The sequence below is a fragment of the Hippocampus comes genome, unplaced genomic scaffold (assembly GCF_001891065.2).
Source record: "Hippocampus comes isolate QL1 unplaced genomic scaffold, H_comes_QL1_v1.1 scaffold319, whole genome shotgun sequence".
NCBI classification, from domain to species: Eukaryota; Metazoa; Chordata; class Actinopteri; order Syngnathiformes; family Syngnathidae; genus Hippocampus; species Hippocampus comes.
Window position 1 is genome coordinate 514,249 of NW_017806090.1, and position 18,016 is coordinate 532,264.

The 18,016-nt window shown below is 44.3% G+C and overlaps 2 protein-coding genes across 5 annotated transcripts; one reads left to right on the forward strand and one right to left on the reverse strand.

Moving 5' to 3' along the window:
* Window positions 1-994: 994 nt before the first annotated feature.
* Window positions 995-11,274, forward strand: ampd3b (adenosine monophosphate deaminase 3b). Of its 4 annotated transcripts, XM_019894834.1 has the most exons (18): window positions 995-1,183; window positions 1,672-1,772; window positions 2,700-2,764; window positions 2,842-2,905; window positions 5,691-5,916; window positions 6,006-6,180; window positions 6,333-6,498; window positions 6,583-6,802; window positions 6,987-7,116; window positions 7,222-7,416; window positions 7,484-7,615; window positions 7,985-8,148; window positions 8,238-8,364; window positions 8,457-8,620; window positions 8,929-9,049; window positions 9,174-9,347; window positions 9,428-9,538; window positions 10,655-11,274. In XM_019894834.1, exons 4-18 carry the CDS (start codon window positions 2,848-2,850, stop codon window positions 10,829-10,831), a joined length of 2,340 nt encoding a protein of 779 aa, XP_019750393.1. In that variant the 5' UTR covers window positions 995-1,183; window positions 1,672-1,772; window positions 2,700-2,764; window positions 2,842-2,847; the 3' UTR covers window positions 10,832-11,274. The 4 variants fall into 4 exon arrangements, with proteins under 4 accessions (XP_019750393.1, XP_019750391.1, XP_019750392.1 ...); XM_019894832.1 differs by lacking the exon at window positions 2,700-2,764; XM_019894833.1 differs by lacking the exons at window positions 995-1,183; window positions 1,672-1,772 and having other exon boundaries at window positions 2,700-2,750.
* Window positions 11,275-12,689: 1,415 nt separating this feature from the next.
* rnf141 (ring finger protein 141) lies at window positions 12,690-16,399 on the reverse strand. The gene is made up of 6 exons (XM_019894836.1): window positions 16,292-16,399; window positions 15,402-15,589; window positions 14,779-14,887; window positions 13,925-14,121; window positions 13,740-13,847; window positions 12,690-13,668 (listed from the first exon to the last, which is right to left on the reverse strand). The coding sequence occupies exons 2-6, from the start codon at window positions 15,530-15,532 to the stop codon at window positions 13,527-13,529; spliced, it is 687 nt and encodes a 228-aa protein (XP_019750395.1). The 5' UTR covers window positions 15,533-15,589; window positions 16,292-16,399; the 3' UTR covers window positions 12,690-13,526.
* Between the last annotated feature and the right edge of the window lie 1,617 nt (window positions 16,400-18,016).

Here is an 18,016-nt window from a genome sequence, read left to right on the forward strand (position 1 = left end):
TCCATTCATCTGTAAGTCGTTCAGTTTTAGGAAGAAAGTCGTAAATTGAGTTTGCAATGATGTGTTTTACAATCACAGTTTGGGGTAGATACAGTATTTGAGCTTCAGTTATTCACAGTTCTCGCTCTTCCCAGTAGGAAATGGTCAATTACTGGATCGAGAGAGCCACTACACATGGAATGAATATTTTATATATATATGAATTAGTTGATTGAGTCACTTGGAAATCAGCTTTTTCCTCCCTGTTCTAATTTATTGAAATGCACTTGTATACATGTGTTTTTTTTCCCCCCATTGCTTTTTGCTTGTGTTTCCGCTTGTAACTTCAGTGAAGTATTTGATCTTTGTAAGGACTTTTTTTATACAGCTCTTGTATTGGATAGCTGTCCCTAATGAAGTGTCCGATGATTGTATCGAGCAAGATGGCCACGCGGATGAAGTGAGGGGAGGAGTGAAGTGAGGATGGCATGCTGCCATCTAGCGGTCAAGTCGCAGGCCTGCAGTTTGCTTGTTGTCAAACTGCTTCTTTTCATATTTGAATGTAATAAACCGCTCACATCGCGCTCATGTACCAGCAGTAAAAGCTACAATAGTATCAACTTTCTCCAGCTTGCTGCGCTGCTCCGTTTTCGATTTGGGACCAGAAAGTGAGTTAGCCACTTTCCGAGTGCCACGTTGGGCATTGAGGCAGGTGGGGTAAGCTGTGGCTCTTTTGCACAAGACAGGACACACGCTTTCAAACTGACTGATTTCGCCAGGGCCTTACAACCTGCTAGTTACAACCTAGTTAACTTCCGCATTGGAGGGGGACTTTTTTTTTTTTTTAATGAAGCAATTAGTTTTTGCAGTTCAGGTCACTATAAGAACTCCATTTACAGTACAGTACTTAATTTTTTTTTTAATCTTACATGTTTTACACACTTGGCCTCATTATTATTATTTATTTATTTGTGTTTTATTTATTTATTTTTTAAACAACAGGGGTGCCCAACCTTTTTCGACCAAAGATCTACTTTTTGATCAACCAAAAACTCATGACGTGCAAGCCTGACACTAAACAAAACCAAGCGGCCCTCCCCTTATGAGCCTTCATCTAAAGAAGCATCATCCAAAGCTTCCTGTTCAACTTCCTCTGGCACGACTTGAAGCTCAGTGAGGCTCTCTGCAGGATTCCACACACGCAGTAAGTAAAACTGTTGGTTTTAAAATCGGGCAAATATCTGGCGGGTGGATGATTATTTACACTTTCCCCCCTCAAACAAATTCAGATTTCATTCATCACTCAGGACATATAAGAGTTGCATTACAATTTGTTGATTCATTCATTTTTTAATTTTTTTTTTGGGGGGGGGGGACGACTTTGTCATGTAATTGTTTGGCTCAACACAACCTTACATTGTTAACCAATATATTAGAAGTTGGTCAACAAATAAACAGGAAGTAAACAGTAAAATGAAGCCTGTTGACTTCCTTAACCCTCTTTGTTGGTTAAATACTAGTTGGAAATTAAACGCTGCTATAGTTTGAGGCGTGTGCATCGGAGCGAGATGCAGATGTAAGATGATTTAATAAAAACATATCTTTTCAAAAAAATTACATTTTATATATGAGGGAGAGAATATTTTAAAATATTTCTAGAGATGCAGATGTTGATTTGTGTCAATGTGACAGAACAAGATGCTTTAATAAACACCACCCTTGACAACAACAAGCGCTCCGTTGGTGCCGGTGCAATTGACTGAATCATCTCGCTGACATCTCCGATCATTTTGGTGAGTGTCTATCTCACGTTGTGCCCAAGTCAACGCGGGTGGGGAAAAACTGGGGCCCGATTGCCAGCGAAGGGCATCAAAGTTGACATTCCGCTTGCAGCATGGGAAGAACAGTTCCAGAGCTGGCATTTCCTCCAAGGCTCCAAATCAGCCAAGACTTGCCTTTAAAAGGAAAGCGGACGGAAAGTTCTATAGATAGCCTCACGCGAACGTGACGCAGCATATTTACTGAAGGGGCTTTCTCTGTTTTTGCTTTTCACAAACTCTAACTTGGGCTCTGTACACACTTGTGTTTAAAATACCAGTGGAAAAAATGCAGGTCATCCTCGAATGCCGCCAAAATATGAATTGGTGTCAAGGAAGTATGCTCAAGCCATTCAGCTGGACTGTTCTTACATCTTTGTATGTTAGTTTAGCCTGGGTGGGGAGTGGGACTTATGGACAGTCTTCGGTGTACAATGCAGGTGCATTTTTTTTTCCCAAAATCAAATCTGTCTGTGTGTGAGTGTGTTGGGTTAAATGCTCACGTTTTTTCATTCTTTGCGGCAGGGCTCAGCTCCTATATATTACTGTATATAATTTCAGATATTAAATCATATAAAAACATTTTCAAACATAAGATTATTTTAAAAAATGGTCTGGCTGGACCATTCCAGGGGGAAGCTTTGCTTTTAGTTGATGCTTTGCAAAAAGAAAAAAAAAGTTCCCAATTGGTGGTGTGATTTTTGCAGCAAACAATTTGAGAGAGAGAGGAAAAAAGTTTTCGGGAAAACGGCTGCTTAAAAAAAAAAAAAAAAAAAAAAGTGTTTTGAGGAAACTTTTTTTTTAAGAAAGAAAGTTGCAATCTCCAGACGAACAAAGGAATATTTTGTCAGGATGAAAAGAGAAGGAATAAAGAAAAAAAAATTATTTCATAATATTTTGCAACCGGACGCCCAAGCTACCCAGGAATCCCCATCTTGAGAACAACTGCTTTAAGTAACCACGACCAGGTCGTACAGTGCCTACTACCCATGCCCAGTAGGAACTCTTGTTGGCCTTTGTTAGACCTCATGTGCAATCTTCCCAGGTCACAATGAGGAGAAGAGAAGGAGTCCTCTGCAAGCAGCAATCCACACCTTGCCTTGGGAGAGGTCAGTGACTATTATCCTTCCACCCGGCGACTGTCAGCGGGCTGTCCACAGCGTCTATTTATAATTCCAGCCACCGTCTCCACACCTAACATTGTTTTCCACCAACGCGCAGTAACAAGAGGTGGCTAACACTCAAAACTATAAAGGAGTCCATAAACGCCTCATTGTGATAGCAGGGCGAAAGAAATATAAGCACTCATCACAATTTGAATGCGAGTGTCACGACGTAAGCGCAAAACTTAAAAGGTGTCCCCTCTGTCCGTGTTGCGTATGTGCACACTGTGAAAACTGAGTGAAGCCAAATGACAAATGGAAGTTGTTTGATGCCACTCCCGGTTAAAGTGGACGGAAAAACTAAACAGAGACATTTACATGTTGCGTATTTGACCGACTAACATCATTTTGATCGGTAGTCTGCGGACCGGTCCCAAGAACGATCGTGAGTCAGTCAAAAAAGGTTGGGCACCCCTGCTTTAAACAGTTGAAATTTGAACAAATGGTGCAGCAACACATGCAGACAGACAAAATAACAATACTCCCAGTTATTTATGCTCTTGCAACAGAAAAAAGACTAATATTACCACAACTATCCTGCAATGGTCTTTGTGTTTCAACCTCAAATCTATATGTATTACATATAGATTGTCTTATACTGCCTTCTGGTGGCCAAAGCACATACATTAGAAGGAGGAGCACAATTCAGACTTTCTCATGGTTTCGTTACTAGCTAAGAGCCTCGGCGTCCCTCCTTTGCGGGCCCACCCCGAGTTGTGACATCGCCACCTGATTTAGACGCCCCCCCCCGGTCGCCACGACACTCCCAACGGCCTAAAATAGTCCAGATGACCAACGCATGAACAGCCTGGCCTCAAAGTCGAGTGAGAGTGAGTGAGAAAGATACCAGTTGAGAAAGTATCAGCTCCGAGAAACAAGCTGGACATTTCCAGAAGAGGCCGGAGCAAACGATAGAAGTGTTGCCCAAGAAGGGTGAACGCGTAGAAGCAGGCAGCATGGCCCAAACTGCCACAGAAGGTAGGAAACAAACAAACCAAAAATGTTGGGACAGTGAACTCAGGTTGCAAAATTACAGGAAATTTTTTGACGTTGGAAACTTTCCATGGGAATGAAGGGTCGCTCATAATTAGTGATTTTAACTGTAGTTGGGGAAAACGTATTTTTAATGTATGTAAAATGTTACGATGTCACGCTTACTATCTTAGTTGTGTATACATTGTTTGAAAACCAACAGCTGAACTGCATCATTTTGTATGAAGTTATATTAGATGCGCAGGTCAGGTTTCGGCAATTTCCGGTGATGTAGGTCAAGGACGAGCGAGGAATCTCTCAGCTGTCGCGTTGATGGCAGCCACACACGTGCCGCCTGTGGAGGCATATAGGCCGTGACGGACAGTGTGCGCCAGGGTGGCGGCACGTGTAAAGATAAAGTTACGTGTTAGCGCTTGGTGTGTCGACACGCACACGAATAACTAACAGTCCAGTTTCCTGAACAAGAAGGGCAAACCGGTCAGGACAAAAGGAGCAGAACCGCCAACTCTGGAGGTCGAAGATGCGGCGCTTCCTCTTCTACGTCGCTTACGTCAGACTCATCGTTGACTTATCAACACAGGCCTAGAGTGCCCTCTTGTGGTTCATTGTGAAAATAACATGTCAAATGATCTTATAATGTGTTAAGAATTTCATACATAAGTCGCTCCCGAGTATAAGTTAGACTTATAGTCCGGAAAATACGGCACATTTGACTGATGGCAGGAGATTTATCTTAAAAATATGTTTGCATGACAATGGCCAAGGAAAATAACCCTAACGCCCGTCACGTGGACCTGCGAAAATGATTCAAAGCACTGAAATATGCCTGCCAGGCCAGTAGTTGGCGATGTCACTCTGTAAAGAATGACAACAAAATGACCTTAAGTATCCACAGCAACTGCTTGTCCTTAATTCCCAATCCGTATTTGAATACGGTGAAACCCTCGCTTATTCACGTTTCACACAATCAACTTATTTGCGTTCTCTTGTTTTTAGCACGAACACTATAAACTGCAAAGTCACTCAATCTAACTCAAGAAACATAAAACAAAAGGTGTGATAAATTATGGGGAAGTGCACTGTACCACCAAAGAGACTAAAACAGGAAGTACAGTATCGTAGCTTGCGCATCTCACGGCTAGCTGTGTGGTCTCAGGGAGGGTTCATGGGGTCTGGTGTTGTTTACCACGTGCGGGACACATAAAAGCCAGTGATACCCAAGTCCGGACGGGGCATGTTTACTGGTGTGGGGTTTCAAAACATGTCGGGTCCTCAAGTGAGCGCCCCCCCCTGATGTTATTTCCACGTCGGTGGCTACCAGATGTCAAGTGTTAAATTTTAACAAGTTGCTAAGTCGACTGTAAACAAGAGTTACACAAACAGTGGAGGGACCATGTGTCAGAGTCAACTAGGCTGTTAATCGTGGAAAAGAAAGTGTCCGCATAAAATAAGATGGCGGGGCAGAATGGAGACAACTCCTAAGGCACCGGAATGTAAACATGGACACACACACACACAAGATAGTGCAGTGTGCAGTGACCAGTCAGAGTCTACTGGAAGGCTTCTCATCGTTAAAGACGCGGTCTCCGCATAACATCAACGTTTACAACGTGCTGAGACTCCACAAGTGAATCCATCTGAGAAACCGTTATCGTGCTTTGTGTTTGCTGTCGTGGTTAGCCAGTAGTTCCACGATGCACTTTTAAACTAAAGCAAAGTATCCGCCCCGAACCTTCAGCGGAGATGCCACGGCTCTTCCCAAAAATGTCCATGAGCGAAGTGGATGAGAAGGTGCGTCTGCTGGCCGAAAAGGTCTACGCTTCGGCCTTGAAGGAGGAGGACACCAAGGACGCCATGGCCCTGTTCACCGTACCCGAGCATTGTCCCATTGGCCTGCGGGAGCACCGTGAGCGCACTCTACAAAAAGAGTTGGCCGAGCAGCGGTCCAAGGAGACAGTCAAGAGGTCTGGGAAGACGGGCTCACCAGGCAATGGCAGCCGGTTCGCTGGGTTTTCTCTTAAGTGATACCCGTTTTTCTCCTGTGCGTCACCAGGAAGAAGAACTTTATGATGAAGCGTTCCCAGTCGCTGTCCCTGCAGATTCCCACCGGAGACTGCGGCCTGTTGTCGCCCTCGCCCGTGATGTCCCCAACCACGCCCGAACCCGTTTTTTCAGAGAGCTTCCCCGACTTCCAGAGAGTGACAATTAGTGGAGACTACTGCGCCGGGGTAAGCATGTCTGTCATAAGCAACGACCTTCATGGTGACACCCTTCTGCAGCTGCTACTGGCTGGCAAAGGCCAAAGGCCAAAATAAAACGCTCACTGGGCGTTAAATTTAGGTTCCCCCGACGTGATGCGGAATCCTTGCGCTTATTCCAGGTCACTGTCGAGGATTATGAGCAGGCAGCCAAGAGCCTCCTCAGAGCTCTGGTGATCAGGGAAAAGTACTCCCGGTTGGCTTACCACCGCTTTCCCAGGACCATTGCCCGGTTCCTCCGAAACACAGAGGGGGAGAAGTGGCGAGAGGAGGACGAGGTCTTGCCAGGTGGGGAAACGAACTTTTTTTTTAAAAAACCCTTCTTTTGTGGTCAGGTAACAGCCTTTTAATGTTCCCTCTCTGGACCTGTAGACATCTGGCCGTTCCCCCGCGAAGACGAGGACCCATACTCCACAGAGAGCATTCCCGAGAACTTGGACTACGAGTTGCAGATGAAGGACGGCATCGTTCATGTTTACAATAGCGCAGAGGCCCTGAAACAGCAGCAGCCTCGCAGCCTCCCTTACCCGGACCTGGAGACCTTTGCCATCGACCTGAGCCACGTCCTTGCCATGATTGCTGATGGCCCCACGTAAGGACTACCCATACTACATGGTTGACAGCGTTGGTAGCTTATAGGAAAAAAAATTTGGATTTTATACAGGGCACAGGTCGACTTTAATGGGTACTCGAGCTTCCATAGTCCACAGTCCCAAAAACTTTGTTAAAGATTTGAAGATTCAAACAGGTACAGCTGACTTTCCATTGTCTTGCAGGAAGACGTACTGCCACAGACGATTGAATTTTTTGTCCTCCAAATTTTACCTTCATGAAATGCTGAATGAAATGGCCGAGCTCAAGGAACTGAAGAGCGTTCCGCACAGGGATTTTTACAACGTCAGAAAGGTTGGTGGGTGCCTCATTGACTAACCCCGACTTGAGCTATTAATAAACCATTGCTACATTCGAACCCTTGGTATCCTAAAACCAATCCGCGCCATCAAACAAAAGGTGGACACGCACATACACGCCGCTGCCTGCATGAACCAAAAGCACCTGCTGAAGTTCATCAAGACAACATACCAGACGGAGAAAGGCCGCGTGGTCCTGGAGAAGGGCGGCCAGAGGTACACGCTGGAGCAGGTCTTCAAAAGCCTCCACATGGACCCCTACGACCTCACAGTGGATTCGCTGGACGTGCATGCTGTAAGGACGAAAAGTGTCGAAACGGTCAGCGCGCCGGTTGCAAATCGTAAACCTTTGACCTTTGCAGGGGAGACAAACATTCCATCGCTTTGACAAATTCAACTCCAAGTACAACCCGGTGGGAGCCAGTGAACTGCGAGAGATTTACCTCAAGACCGACAACTACATCGAGGGAGAGTACTTTGCACGTCTCATCAAGGTGTGTCAACTTTTCATCCGAACTAGCTTCGACCTCTGTTTCCGGTAGAACGGGGCTTTGGTTTTACAACGGACTTTGTGTCTATGGCAGCGACCTACCCCGTATTTATACGCAAGTCGCAAGTCACCGGTTTCACCGACTGGGGTCTAATCACTCACCAACATCAACAGTTGTTGAGTCATAATTCCAGTTGATATTTTCATTAAAACCCCTTTTGAGCCAAAATGTCATAAACCGAGGACCCCCTGTACAAGAAAAGATACGGACGAGGTCATTCAACACCGCGCATAAATAAGAGTTAAGGACGTTAAAGTATGCTAACCCAACGGCTGTTTCAGTATATTGAGAACTTCCCGCGATCCGTTCCAGGAAGTGGCAAAGGAGCTGGAGGAGAGCAAGTACCAACACGCCGAGCCTCGTCTGTCGATTTACGGACGATCCGCCAGCGAATGGGTGGGCCTTGCCACCTGGTTTATTCAGCACAGAGTCCATTCGCCAAACCTGAGATGGATGATCCAGGTCCCTCGGATCTAGTGAGTGCTCTCAGAAGGTCTATCCGGATCCAAAAGGGCCTTTCCGGATGCGCATCAGTTTGATCTGAAGACGTTCCTCTGTCTTACAGTGACATTTTCAGGTCAAAGAAGTTGATCCCAAACTTCGCCAAGATGCTGGAGAACATCTTCATCCCCATCTTTGAGGCCACGGTCAACCCGCAGAAGCACCCGGCGCTTCACGTTTTTTTAAAATATGTAAACGCCTTACTCGCGTCAAACAAACCAAGGTGATGTTCATTTCTCTGGTCATGTTGCACTTCAACTCTGATCTTCATCTCGCTCTGCAGGTGACAGGATTTGACAGTGTGGATGATGAGTCCAAACACAGTGACCATTTGTTCTCCTATCAAAGTCCAAAGCCTGAGTCATGGACCGCAGACGAGAACCCGCCGTACACCTACTACCTGTTCTATATGTACGCCAACATCATGGTGCTGAACAACCTGCGCAAGTGAGTCCTTTGGTCTGGAAGACTACAGCGGTGTCTTCACAGTTAAGATTCTGTAACAGAGGGCCCATGTAGCAGTGGTTTGGACCCCTGTTTCAACTTCACTTTGCGACATATCTGACGCACGCGACTAACTAAAATCTTGCCTTGCAAAACAATGGAAAAAAAATAATTTAAAAAATGACCCAAGGGGTTGTCTCCCAACGTGTAAAAGTCTTAAGTCGGGGCACGTGTACGTCAAGGTACCTCTGGGATTGTCACACAATGAATGGCCGATAAAATGTTCACATTTTAATTTTGTCTCTCCAAAGGGAACGTGGATTTAACACCTTCCAGTTCCGTCCCCACTGCGGAGAGGCCGGCTCCATCACTCATCTGGTGTCTGCTTTTCTAACGGCGGACAACATCTCCCACGGACTCAACCTGAAAAAGGTGATGGCCGTCTTGCGCTTTCACAAAGATGAAAGTTTTTTTTTCCCTCACTAACGGTAAACAACTCCTTCATCGTGACAGTCAAGTCCTCAAATCCTCATTTGGTATGCCTCCTGTCCACCAGAGTCCGGTCTTGCAGTACCTCTACTACCTGGCCCAGGTCCCCATTGCCATGTCGCCGCTGAGCAACAACAGCTTGTTCTTACAGTACTCCAAAAACCCACTACGGGAGTTTTTCCAGAAGGGCCTGTCTGTGTCACTGTCCACCGACGACCCCATGCAGTTCCACTACACAAAGGTTAGAACCTCTGCCGTATCCTAACGCAGCTTGCGGAGCATGATAAAAACATGGTTGGAATGGCATTGAAACATTGACAGGAAGCGTTGATGGAGGAGTACGCCATCGCAGCTCAGCTCTGGAAACTCAGCACTTGCGACTTGTGTGAGATTGCCAGAAACAGCGTTCTGCAAAGCGGCCTGTCGCACCAGGTGAGCACAAGAAAAAAAAAATGTGGAATGTATATCCAAACCTGGGTTTCACCTGTGTAAACCGCCAAACATTTGTCACTGCGAGGGGGCGCAACATGGGATCAACTTTTTCGTGACTTATGATTGGTTCAGCAGTACACTCCAGAATTACTGGACTTTTCAGCCCATGTAATTAGTTTAATTTGGCAACGAGAAATTTGGTAGGTACTATGTGTAAAACATGGAGAGACCCTTCAAAACATGAAGATTGTTTAAGCCAGGTGTGCCCAACCTAAAAGCTCTTATATTTTGTTCTTTTACTTCTTCCTTTCATAACTTTGCTGCTGTGAATTGGGACTTTCTCCATTGTGAGAGTAATAAAGGTTTTCTTATCTTTTTTTTGACCAAAGATCGACTTTTCGATCAACCAACGTCACGCGATCGACCTGTTACTGCACACGCGCATACGCACACACTTACACACTCATGCCCTGCTGAGCAATAGCCACAATGAAAAAAAACGGAAAAATAAAGTGGACACAAATGTTCGCAAGTTTGTGAAAGGCAAATCACTGCCTACCTTAATAGAGACTTGACGTAACGATCGTAGCTCACGTGTTCCGTTTTAAACTGCTTCTCCCTGCACTCTAGATTCCAATTCTTTGCCATTGCCCTTGGTGAATTTTGCAATTTTAAAAAACTGAATGACAATAATACTAACAATAAAAGATGTAGGGCAACAGCTCTGATCGCAAGCTGCAATTCCAGACAGCTGACCGCTAACAACTTCCGGGATGCAGGTCACACGCCATCGTAGGTTAAAGGTGACCTGCTTTTTTATTTTATTTTTTAAATACTTTTTGTGAAAGTGGGACTGATGGAATTATAAGGGTGCAGCGTGCACTAACACAAAAATATATCACATTAATAACACGCACACAGGCACACAAATGTTTTGGGGTCCCCCCCCCCCCATCAACACCCCTCGCGGTCGACTTTGGACCAGTCCGCGAGCAACCGGACGAAGGCGATGAACGTATCGGGCACCCCTGCTTTATATCGTAAACCAAAAGGAGAGAGGAGAAAAAAAAACTGCGTGAAAAAGCCCAATATGCTTTTTTCTTATCATGTCTCCAGGAGAAGAAACATTTCCTGGGCTCCAACTACCTACAGGACGGCCCCGAGGGCAACGACATCGGACGCACAAACGTGGCGCAAATCCGCGTGGCGTACCGCCACGAGACGTTGTGCAATGAACTCAGCTTTTTGGTGGACGCCGTAAAGGCGGACGCGACCATTCCAGCGGTGGAGTGACTTGAGTTTGAATTTTTTTTTTCACATTTTGCTGTAATTCATCTTTGAATCGATGCTGGTTTAGACACATGTAATGACTTTTTACATTAAAAAAAACACATTTTGCACCTTCGACAACCCTTGTGAGGATAAGCGGATCGGAAAATGGATGGATGGATAAAATACATTAAAGCAGTTCTAGGAAACCAAAGAAAATCCCAACATATGATCTCATTTATTTAATATAGGCCTATAATATTACACATCAGTCATCTTAATTTCTTAAATGACTTAGAAACTGAAAAGAGCTGATCAAACAACTTAGTACACTGAGAGAATGAAAAGATATTTTATTGTATCAATGGGAAAAATACTCCTGCTACAATCAATCAAGGTGATTAACACTTCTGTATGGATGTTTAGTGCTATGATGCCACCTAACGGCCAAATAAAGTATACACAATTAAATGTTATACTGTACTATATTATTGTAAGAAGCGGTTAAAATAAATGTAAATAACCATGCTGAAATAAATACTTACGCATGATAATTTATTTTTGTAGTGCAAATGGAAAGTACAGCAAAGTCAGCATGAGATTGGGTAAAATTAAACCATATACATGTCTTTTTTAATTATATTTATATGGAAAAAAAATCCGCACAAAATTGATGGAATAGATTAGAATATATAAATTCTGGATAGTTGCAGTAATACAGTATAGGCTGCCAGTGTATCTAATATATCGCTATCAAATGATTAGAAGAATTCAAAATGTTTCAGATAAAAGACTGAAACAGAAATTGGTCGATCAAAAAAGGCTCAGCCAAAGTCTGGAACAAAGTACAGTATTTCATGTGCAAATTAAATGTGAAACTTTGACATAAAATGTGAAAATAAGACGTGGTATTTCAAACTCATTCATTATCCATGCGCTCATCAGCGATATTACACAGCAACATGCTGGGTTAGAACTACTGGGGGTTGGGGGTGGGGGGGATAGCATGTTTATGAATAAAATGCGTACCCTTCATGTGAACTTCCCGTTTCCCCTGGTGCCGGATGTGATGAAATTTGAGAAGTGACAACCACACTGCATGCCGCCTGATGTACGTTGAAACCCCAAAGTAAGAGTTTAATTCATTCCATGGCCAAGTTTGAAACTCGATTCACTCATATATAAAGCCCCCGCCACCCCATAAACATTTTTTAATATATTTTTTTTTAAATTAAAAAAAAAAAAGCTTTGTATTGCATAAAAACAGAATATAACAGAGTCGAAGATAATACACAGAAATAACATGCAATTGTGTTCTTGTCAGTGTGTGTCTTTAAGGGGTGTGGTCTCATGAGTCATGGCCCACGCTGCTCCCTGCGAGCGTTCTTAGTTTGAGTATTTATGTTTAAATGTTTGTCCCGTTCAACACATGACAGAAAGTGCACCAGTGACTGTGGCTCTCCTTGCCTACATGCGAGGGCATCACATTACAACTTGGCTGCTCAACGAATGCTGTCAGACCACAACAATGTTGCATTCTTTTGCCCAGTAAACACTGAAGAACCTCCAAAGTGGAACACACGACGCGCGGGACAAAATCTGGAATTCCACCAGACGTTTCCAGAACAAAACATCCCCCAAAAATTAACTGAGCGTGAGCTCAGCATGTATTTAGAGCGGTGGGGGGCACACATATGGACCACCAAGAAATTCACAACATCGTGAGTCCAGTTTCATATTTGTTGCATTCATTTACTAAAATCTACGTTACAATTAAGTCATTTATTCGTTGGCTAATTGATTTACTGTGAATTTCTGATTCATTTGGTTCAATGAATTGGTTAAATTGGTTAATCATGATGACATCAATATGATTTAAAAAAAAAAAAAAGCAAATTTACCATCAAATGCACATTTTAACAATAGGGCAGCACAGCGCCCAGCCGGTTCGCACATGCGCCTCACTGTCGAGAGATTCCCGTTTTCAAATCTGTTTTCCCACATGCTAGCGTGGGTTTTCTCCGGGAAGGCCCCAACCTTAAGAGCTCCAAGGCAGATGTGCGAACCGCGACTCCACTGTGGAAATCACAAGCGACACAATTCAGTCAATGCCAAATGCACGCACACGTTCATCGTAGCAAGCGGTTGCTAACGCAGGCGCTAACTAATACACTTCTAGAACCAGCAGTATCACGCTACTGGATGACAGTATCGGCAAGTAAGCAGTTTTACTTTATTTTTACTAAACAGCACGGCGGTTAACTTATTTTTACACTTAAGACTCAGACGGAAGAATGATAAAATGTGACTTAACGTATTGCTTTGATAGTTAAGGAAGGGCTCACAATGGCCACCTTTTGACAGGGGAACGGATTACTTTTTGTTTTATGAGTTCTGAAGAAAAAAAAAAAGTAAAATTAACTCCTGGCAGTGGTTAACTACTTTTTACACTTGTATGACAAGTAAGAATGTTCTGTGAGTTTCTTCATTGCGTTCATGAAGATTTTATGATGGCGCCAGTTTGACCCGGGAACAGATTCCTACTACTTCCATTATTTCCGATGAGGAAAATGAGTTTGTCGCGGAACGGATTGTGTTCCACTTTGGAGGTTCTGGTGTCACGTGACCCCCTGCGAATCGTTCCTCCACAACGCACCACATCTACTTGCAGAGAATGTTTTTTTTTCTTCTTTGTTTTGTTTTTCATTTACTTGTTGCGTTAAGGCCGATGCGGGTGTCCCGCCTCGTCGGCCAGGTTGAGGATGTATCCCACCATGTCATTTTCAGTGGGGAAGTCGGACATCACCCACGACTCGCTGGCGGCGGTCACCTGCAGGCGGCACATGGGGCAGTTGCGGCTCCTGTGGGCACACGTGAAGCGCGCGCGACTTGTGAACAATTTTTGCTTCGGAGTTGGTGTTAATTGGCGTACCATTTATCGATGCACTTCTGGCAGAAGCTGTGAGTGCACGGCAGGATGAGGTCGGCCTTCCCGTCCATACAGATGCAGCATTCCTCGTCGTCCGTCAACTCCTTCACTCTGCGGGGGGGGGGGGGATTTTGTGTCTTAAGAGTTTGATTTAAAATGAGTCGATGGCACGTGCTTTTGATGCCGACCTGCCCATCCACATGCTGGCCTGACAGGCGTCGGGGGCAAGAGGCGGCGCGGAAGAGGCCTCGGTGGTCAGGGTGGCGGCGGCGCCCTCTGCAGCCAGCACGCCGGCGGCCTGACTGGTCATGTCGCCGTACAGTTGGATGAACTGGTACAGGTTCATGATGCGTGACGCCTCCACTACGCCGTTGTCCTTGTTGATCTGGCGGTGAGGCGGAAGAAGTCGCGTGAGGACTTGACAGTCAACCATTGCTTACCGAAGAACAACAAACGCAAATGACCGAGCGGCCACCTCGGTTGACGCGCCCGCCTCCCCGGCGACAGACCATTCAGCAGCCGTTTGTCTGATCGTCATTTCTCCAGGCACCGCCGCAGTTGCCGTCGTCTTTCCCTCCAACCAACTTCAGTTTTTCTACTTAGCGGCTTGGAACGACCGGTTCCAATGTGTAATGGACGGGCGTCGTAATACAAACTTTTTTTCCGCCCCAAACTAGACATAAGTAGACAAATGTCTGATAATGCTCACGATGGATGAGGTTTCTCTTTGTGTTTTCTTTTTTTTTTTTTTGCGTGCTGGCCATTAAACCTGGCGACTGGAAACTAAGCATTGTGGGTTAAATGACGTCAGCGAGAAGGGTCTAGACTGAACTGTGGAAAGCTTAAAATAACATGATGCAAACCCTTTAAGCAAACTAATAAGTGCAGTTTAAATTAAAAAAAAAAAAAAAAAGAGTTGATGACAGCCACAATTCGACTGCAACGGATTATTACTATCTACCTTTATTTCCCGTGGGTCAATATTGTCTCCTGAATTACTGGCGGTAATAAAATGTACCGGTAGTTCTTTTTTTGGCCTCACCTTGGTGCAAACGATCCTGGCAGACACCTTCCACAAGGCGCTGGCATCCGATCCCGGCTGGACCTCAAACAGCAGGTGCTTGTGTTGCCCTGCAGCTAGTTTAGCAGTCCTGCGGAGAGCAGAAAATGGGAGAATCCAGCCACGTTTTTTGAAACGATGCTGCTTGAAAAGAAACAGAATTTGGAAATTTGACTTTTTAATTGCTGGTACGTAAATCCTTGTTTGTCTGGAGCGCCCGCCCACCCACCAATCAAGTGTGAAATTAAGCAGCCAAGTATGTTTTATACTTTTATTACTATTATTTTATTACTATTATTTTCCAGCATTTTTTTCATCTGACGCAACAGAAGTCAAGTTATCACAATATACACAAAATAAATTCCACCCCCGAGCTATGGAGAAGTGTTATGTTTTTTGACAACTGCAACTTATATCTTGGACATTTAACCAGCTTTCTTCAAATGTTATAAAATAGCATACCAAATAGGTTAAAAAAAATCGATTGAACTAGAATTAACTCCAATTCCATCTGCAAAGCTAATGAGGATAAGTGATATCGAAAATGGATGAACGGATTTCACATAATATCCAGTAAAAGTGTGTTTGCATGCATCTGTGCTTACAAGTCATTGAGCTCGGCCACCCTGGCCAAAAACTCCTCGTAGGTGAGGTAGCAGATGTCTCGCACCAAGCCGACGTGTTTGAGCAACTTCTCAGGGAGACGCGCCGCCTGACCTGAGATCTGCTGGCCCATCCCAGAGGCAGCAAGCAGCAGGTGACGCTAGCACAACAGTACTGCAGTCATTCAAATCTGCAGAGAATGGAAGAAAATTCTAATGAAATACAGTAATTGGCCGTTTATGGAATTTATTTATTCACATTTTTTCCCCTGTGGAGCCTTTCCGACAAAACGACAGCTTCCTAAAGTGCTAGAATGATTCCCCCCCCCAAAAAAAAAAATATATATATATATATATATTAACCATTTATTTTAGGGTAAAATTGAAACAATATTAAACTGTCGGGGATCGTAGTTCGTTGTATAGTTATTGTTTGTAAGCCGCGTCCATTGTTGGAGAGGACTACTGTACTGAACTTATACGTAGATACCGATGCTTTTGGGGCTAGTTTAAAAATCGAGTGCTGGAACAATGAAATGGCACAAGTTTTGTTCTGCGCTGCGTTATATGGTGAATTATCATGCTATCGACATGCTCTTAGTGCGCGTATATGGACAAAGATGAAGGAATCAATTCGATCACACGCCGCGTCAACATCAGATGCGTCATTAAATTATTGTAACTTGCAGAAGTAACAACGCTCGTCTGAACATGCAAATTATTAGCATTTCAAAAACAGTCATTTTGGGGTGGGAGATGTCAGATACAACAACGCGGCTCTCACAGAAAACGAAAGCGTTACTTTCCACGCTGCCACGCAAGTAAGATGGTCTTCAGGAAAGCAAATAGTAACTGTGCACTTATGACGCGATTTGAAAATAAAAACAGCTCACCTAAATGTAAACACCTCCGGTGACTATTGAGCAAAGTTGCCCACAGAAAGCTTCTGTTTTGTTTCATACGAATATGTCGCACTGTGATGACGTTGAGCACGTTCAATTTGCGTGCTACCTGATTGGTCATTTTCTCCGCCAGTCTTATGCAATCAGACAGAAATCAAAATGAGCGTTTCCCTTTCAATTACACCCGATAACCGAAAAGAATTACACGTCTGGTTAGTCTTTATGAACGCTGCTGCCAGTACAACATTTATTGACAGTGTACTCACCAAGTTTCACTTTATTATCATGCCTCTGGGTTCAAATCATTATTAACTATCAAATGACCATTAAAATGTTTCATAGAAGTGATTCAAGTGGCTGTAAAAATGGCACGACGTGGTGGTGGTTGGGGGCTGGGGGATATCAAAGCCTGGTCGACACATACCCGTGTTTGATGTTGAGACGGATGTATGAAGTGAAGAGAAAAGACAGAATAAGAAATGCATACATCAGCGGGTCGGGGAAGGTAACCTAAATTTCTAAAAAAAAAAATCAAAAGAAGCAAGACTGGTGTTTTGGATGTCTGACGGGAAGAAGTGAACGACGCCATGTTGCATGAAAAGCGAAGCGGATTTTAGTTCACGGGCCTCAAAAACGAGGGCAACCAAGAGCAGATGGAATGACTGTATTCAATCAAACCCCAAAGAGAAAGAAGCGGAAGGGATGCAGGCTCATACAAAACTTCAAATGTAAATAAGGAAAAGCTCGGGAGTAGATGACAACACGTATGTGAAAGACCCTACGGATGATGAAGGGGGAAAAAATGATTCTCTGTATTCTTACTGCTCTTTTTATGTGTAGTGTAATACAGATAACCAACACAACACATCACACACACACACACACACACACACACACACACACACACACACACACACACACACACACACACACACACACACACACATCACACACACACACACACACGCCTAACCCAACCATGTCTGTCAGAGCAGCAAGACTGACCTGTGAGTGGCAGTATGGTCCCGGAAAGGCAGCTTGTTGTACAGCCAGGTGCACCTCCAGTCATGTCTGGCAACAGTGCCACTCTCATGAATGGCAATTAATTTTTTTTTTTGCCTATGCCTTGATCCAAGTTGGTGGTTGACATTTGCATAAGATAAGAAATCCTTTATTAGTCTCGCAATGGAGAAATTCCCAATTCACAGCAGCAAAGTTATGAAAGGAAGAAGTAGAAGAACAAAATATAGGAGCTGCTGGAAAGGCAGCCATTAGGATATGTCATGAATTCATCTTTATCCATCCATCCATTTTCCGATCCGCTTATCCTCACAAGGGTGCTTCGTGCAGTCGGCAGGGGACACCCTGAACCGGTTGCCAGCCAATCGCAGAGCGCATATCGACAAACAACCGTTCACGCTCACACTCACACCTAGGGACAATTTAGAGTGTTCCATTAACTCGCCATGCATGTTTTTGGAATGTGGGTCGAAACCGGAGTACCCAGGGAAAACCCACACAGGCACGGGGAGAACATGCAAACTGCACACAGGAAAGCCCAGGATAACCTTTTGCGACATCCACTAATTGGATCTTGGCAGACTTTGACTTTGTGGAAAAAAAAAGCTGAAATTTGGCCCAATTAACAGGATGCGCATGAACTGCTTTAGAAGCAGTTTGATTTCCAAACTTCAAAAACATGACAGCAGACACATA

Coding starts and splice junctions, on each gene's coding strand:
- rnf141 (XM_019894836.1), bottom strand. CDS start 15,532: ATGGGCCAGCAGATCTCAGGTCAGGCGGCGCGTCTCCCTGAGAAGTTG. Junction 14,888..15,401: donor GTGGCCGAGCTCAATGACTT/GTAAGCACAGAT, acceptor TGCTCTCCGCAG/GACTGCTAAACTAGCTGCAG. Junction 13,669..13,739: donor CAGAAGTGCATCGATAAATG/GTACGCCAATTA, acceptor GTGTGCCCACAG/GAGCCGCAACTGCCCCATGT.
- ampd3b (XM_019894834.1), top strand. CDS start 2,848: ATGAGGAGAAGAGAAGGAGTCCTCTGCAAGCAGCAATCCACACCTTGC. Junction 8,621..8,928: donor GTGCTGAACAACCTGCGCAA/GTGAGTCCTTTG, acceptor GTCTCTCCAAAG/GGAACGTGGATTTAACACCT. Junction 9,348..9,427: donor TGCAGTTCCACTACACAAAG/GTTAGAACCTCT, acceptor AAACATTGACAG/GAAGCGTTGATGGAGGAGTA.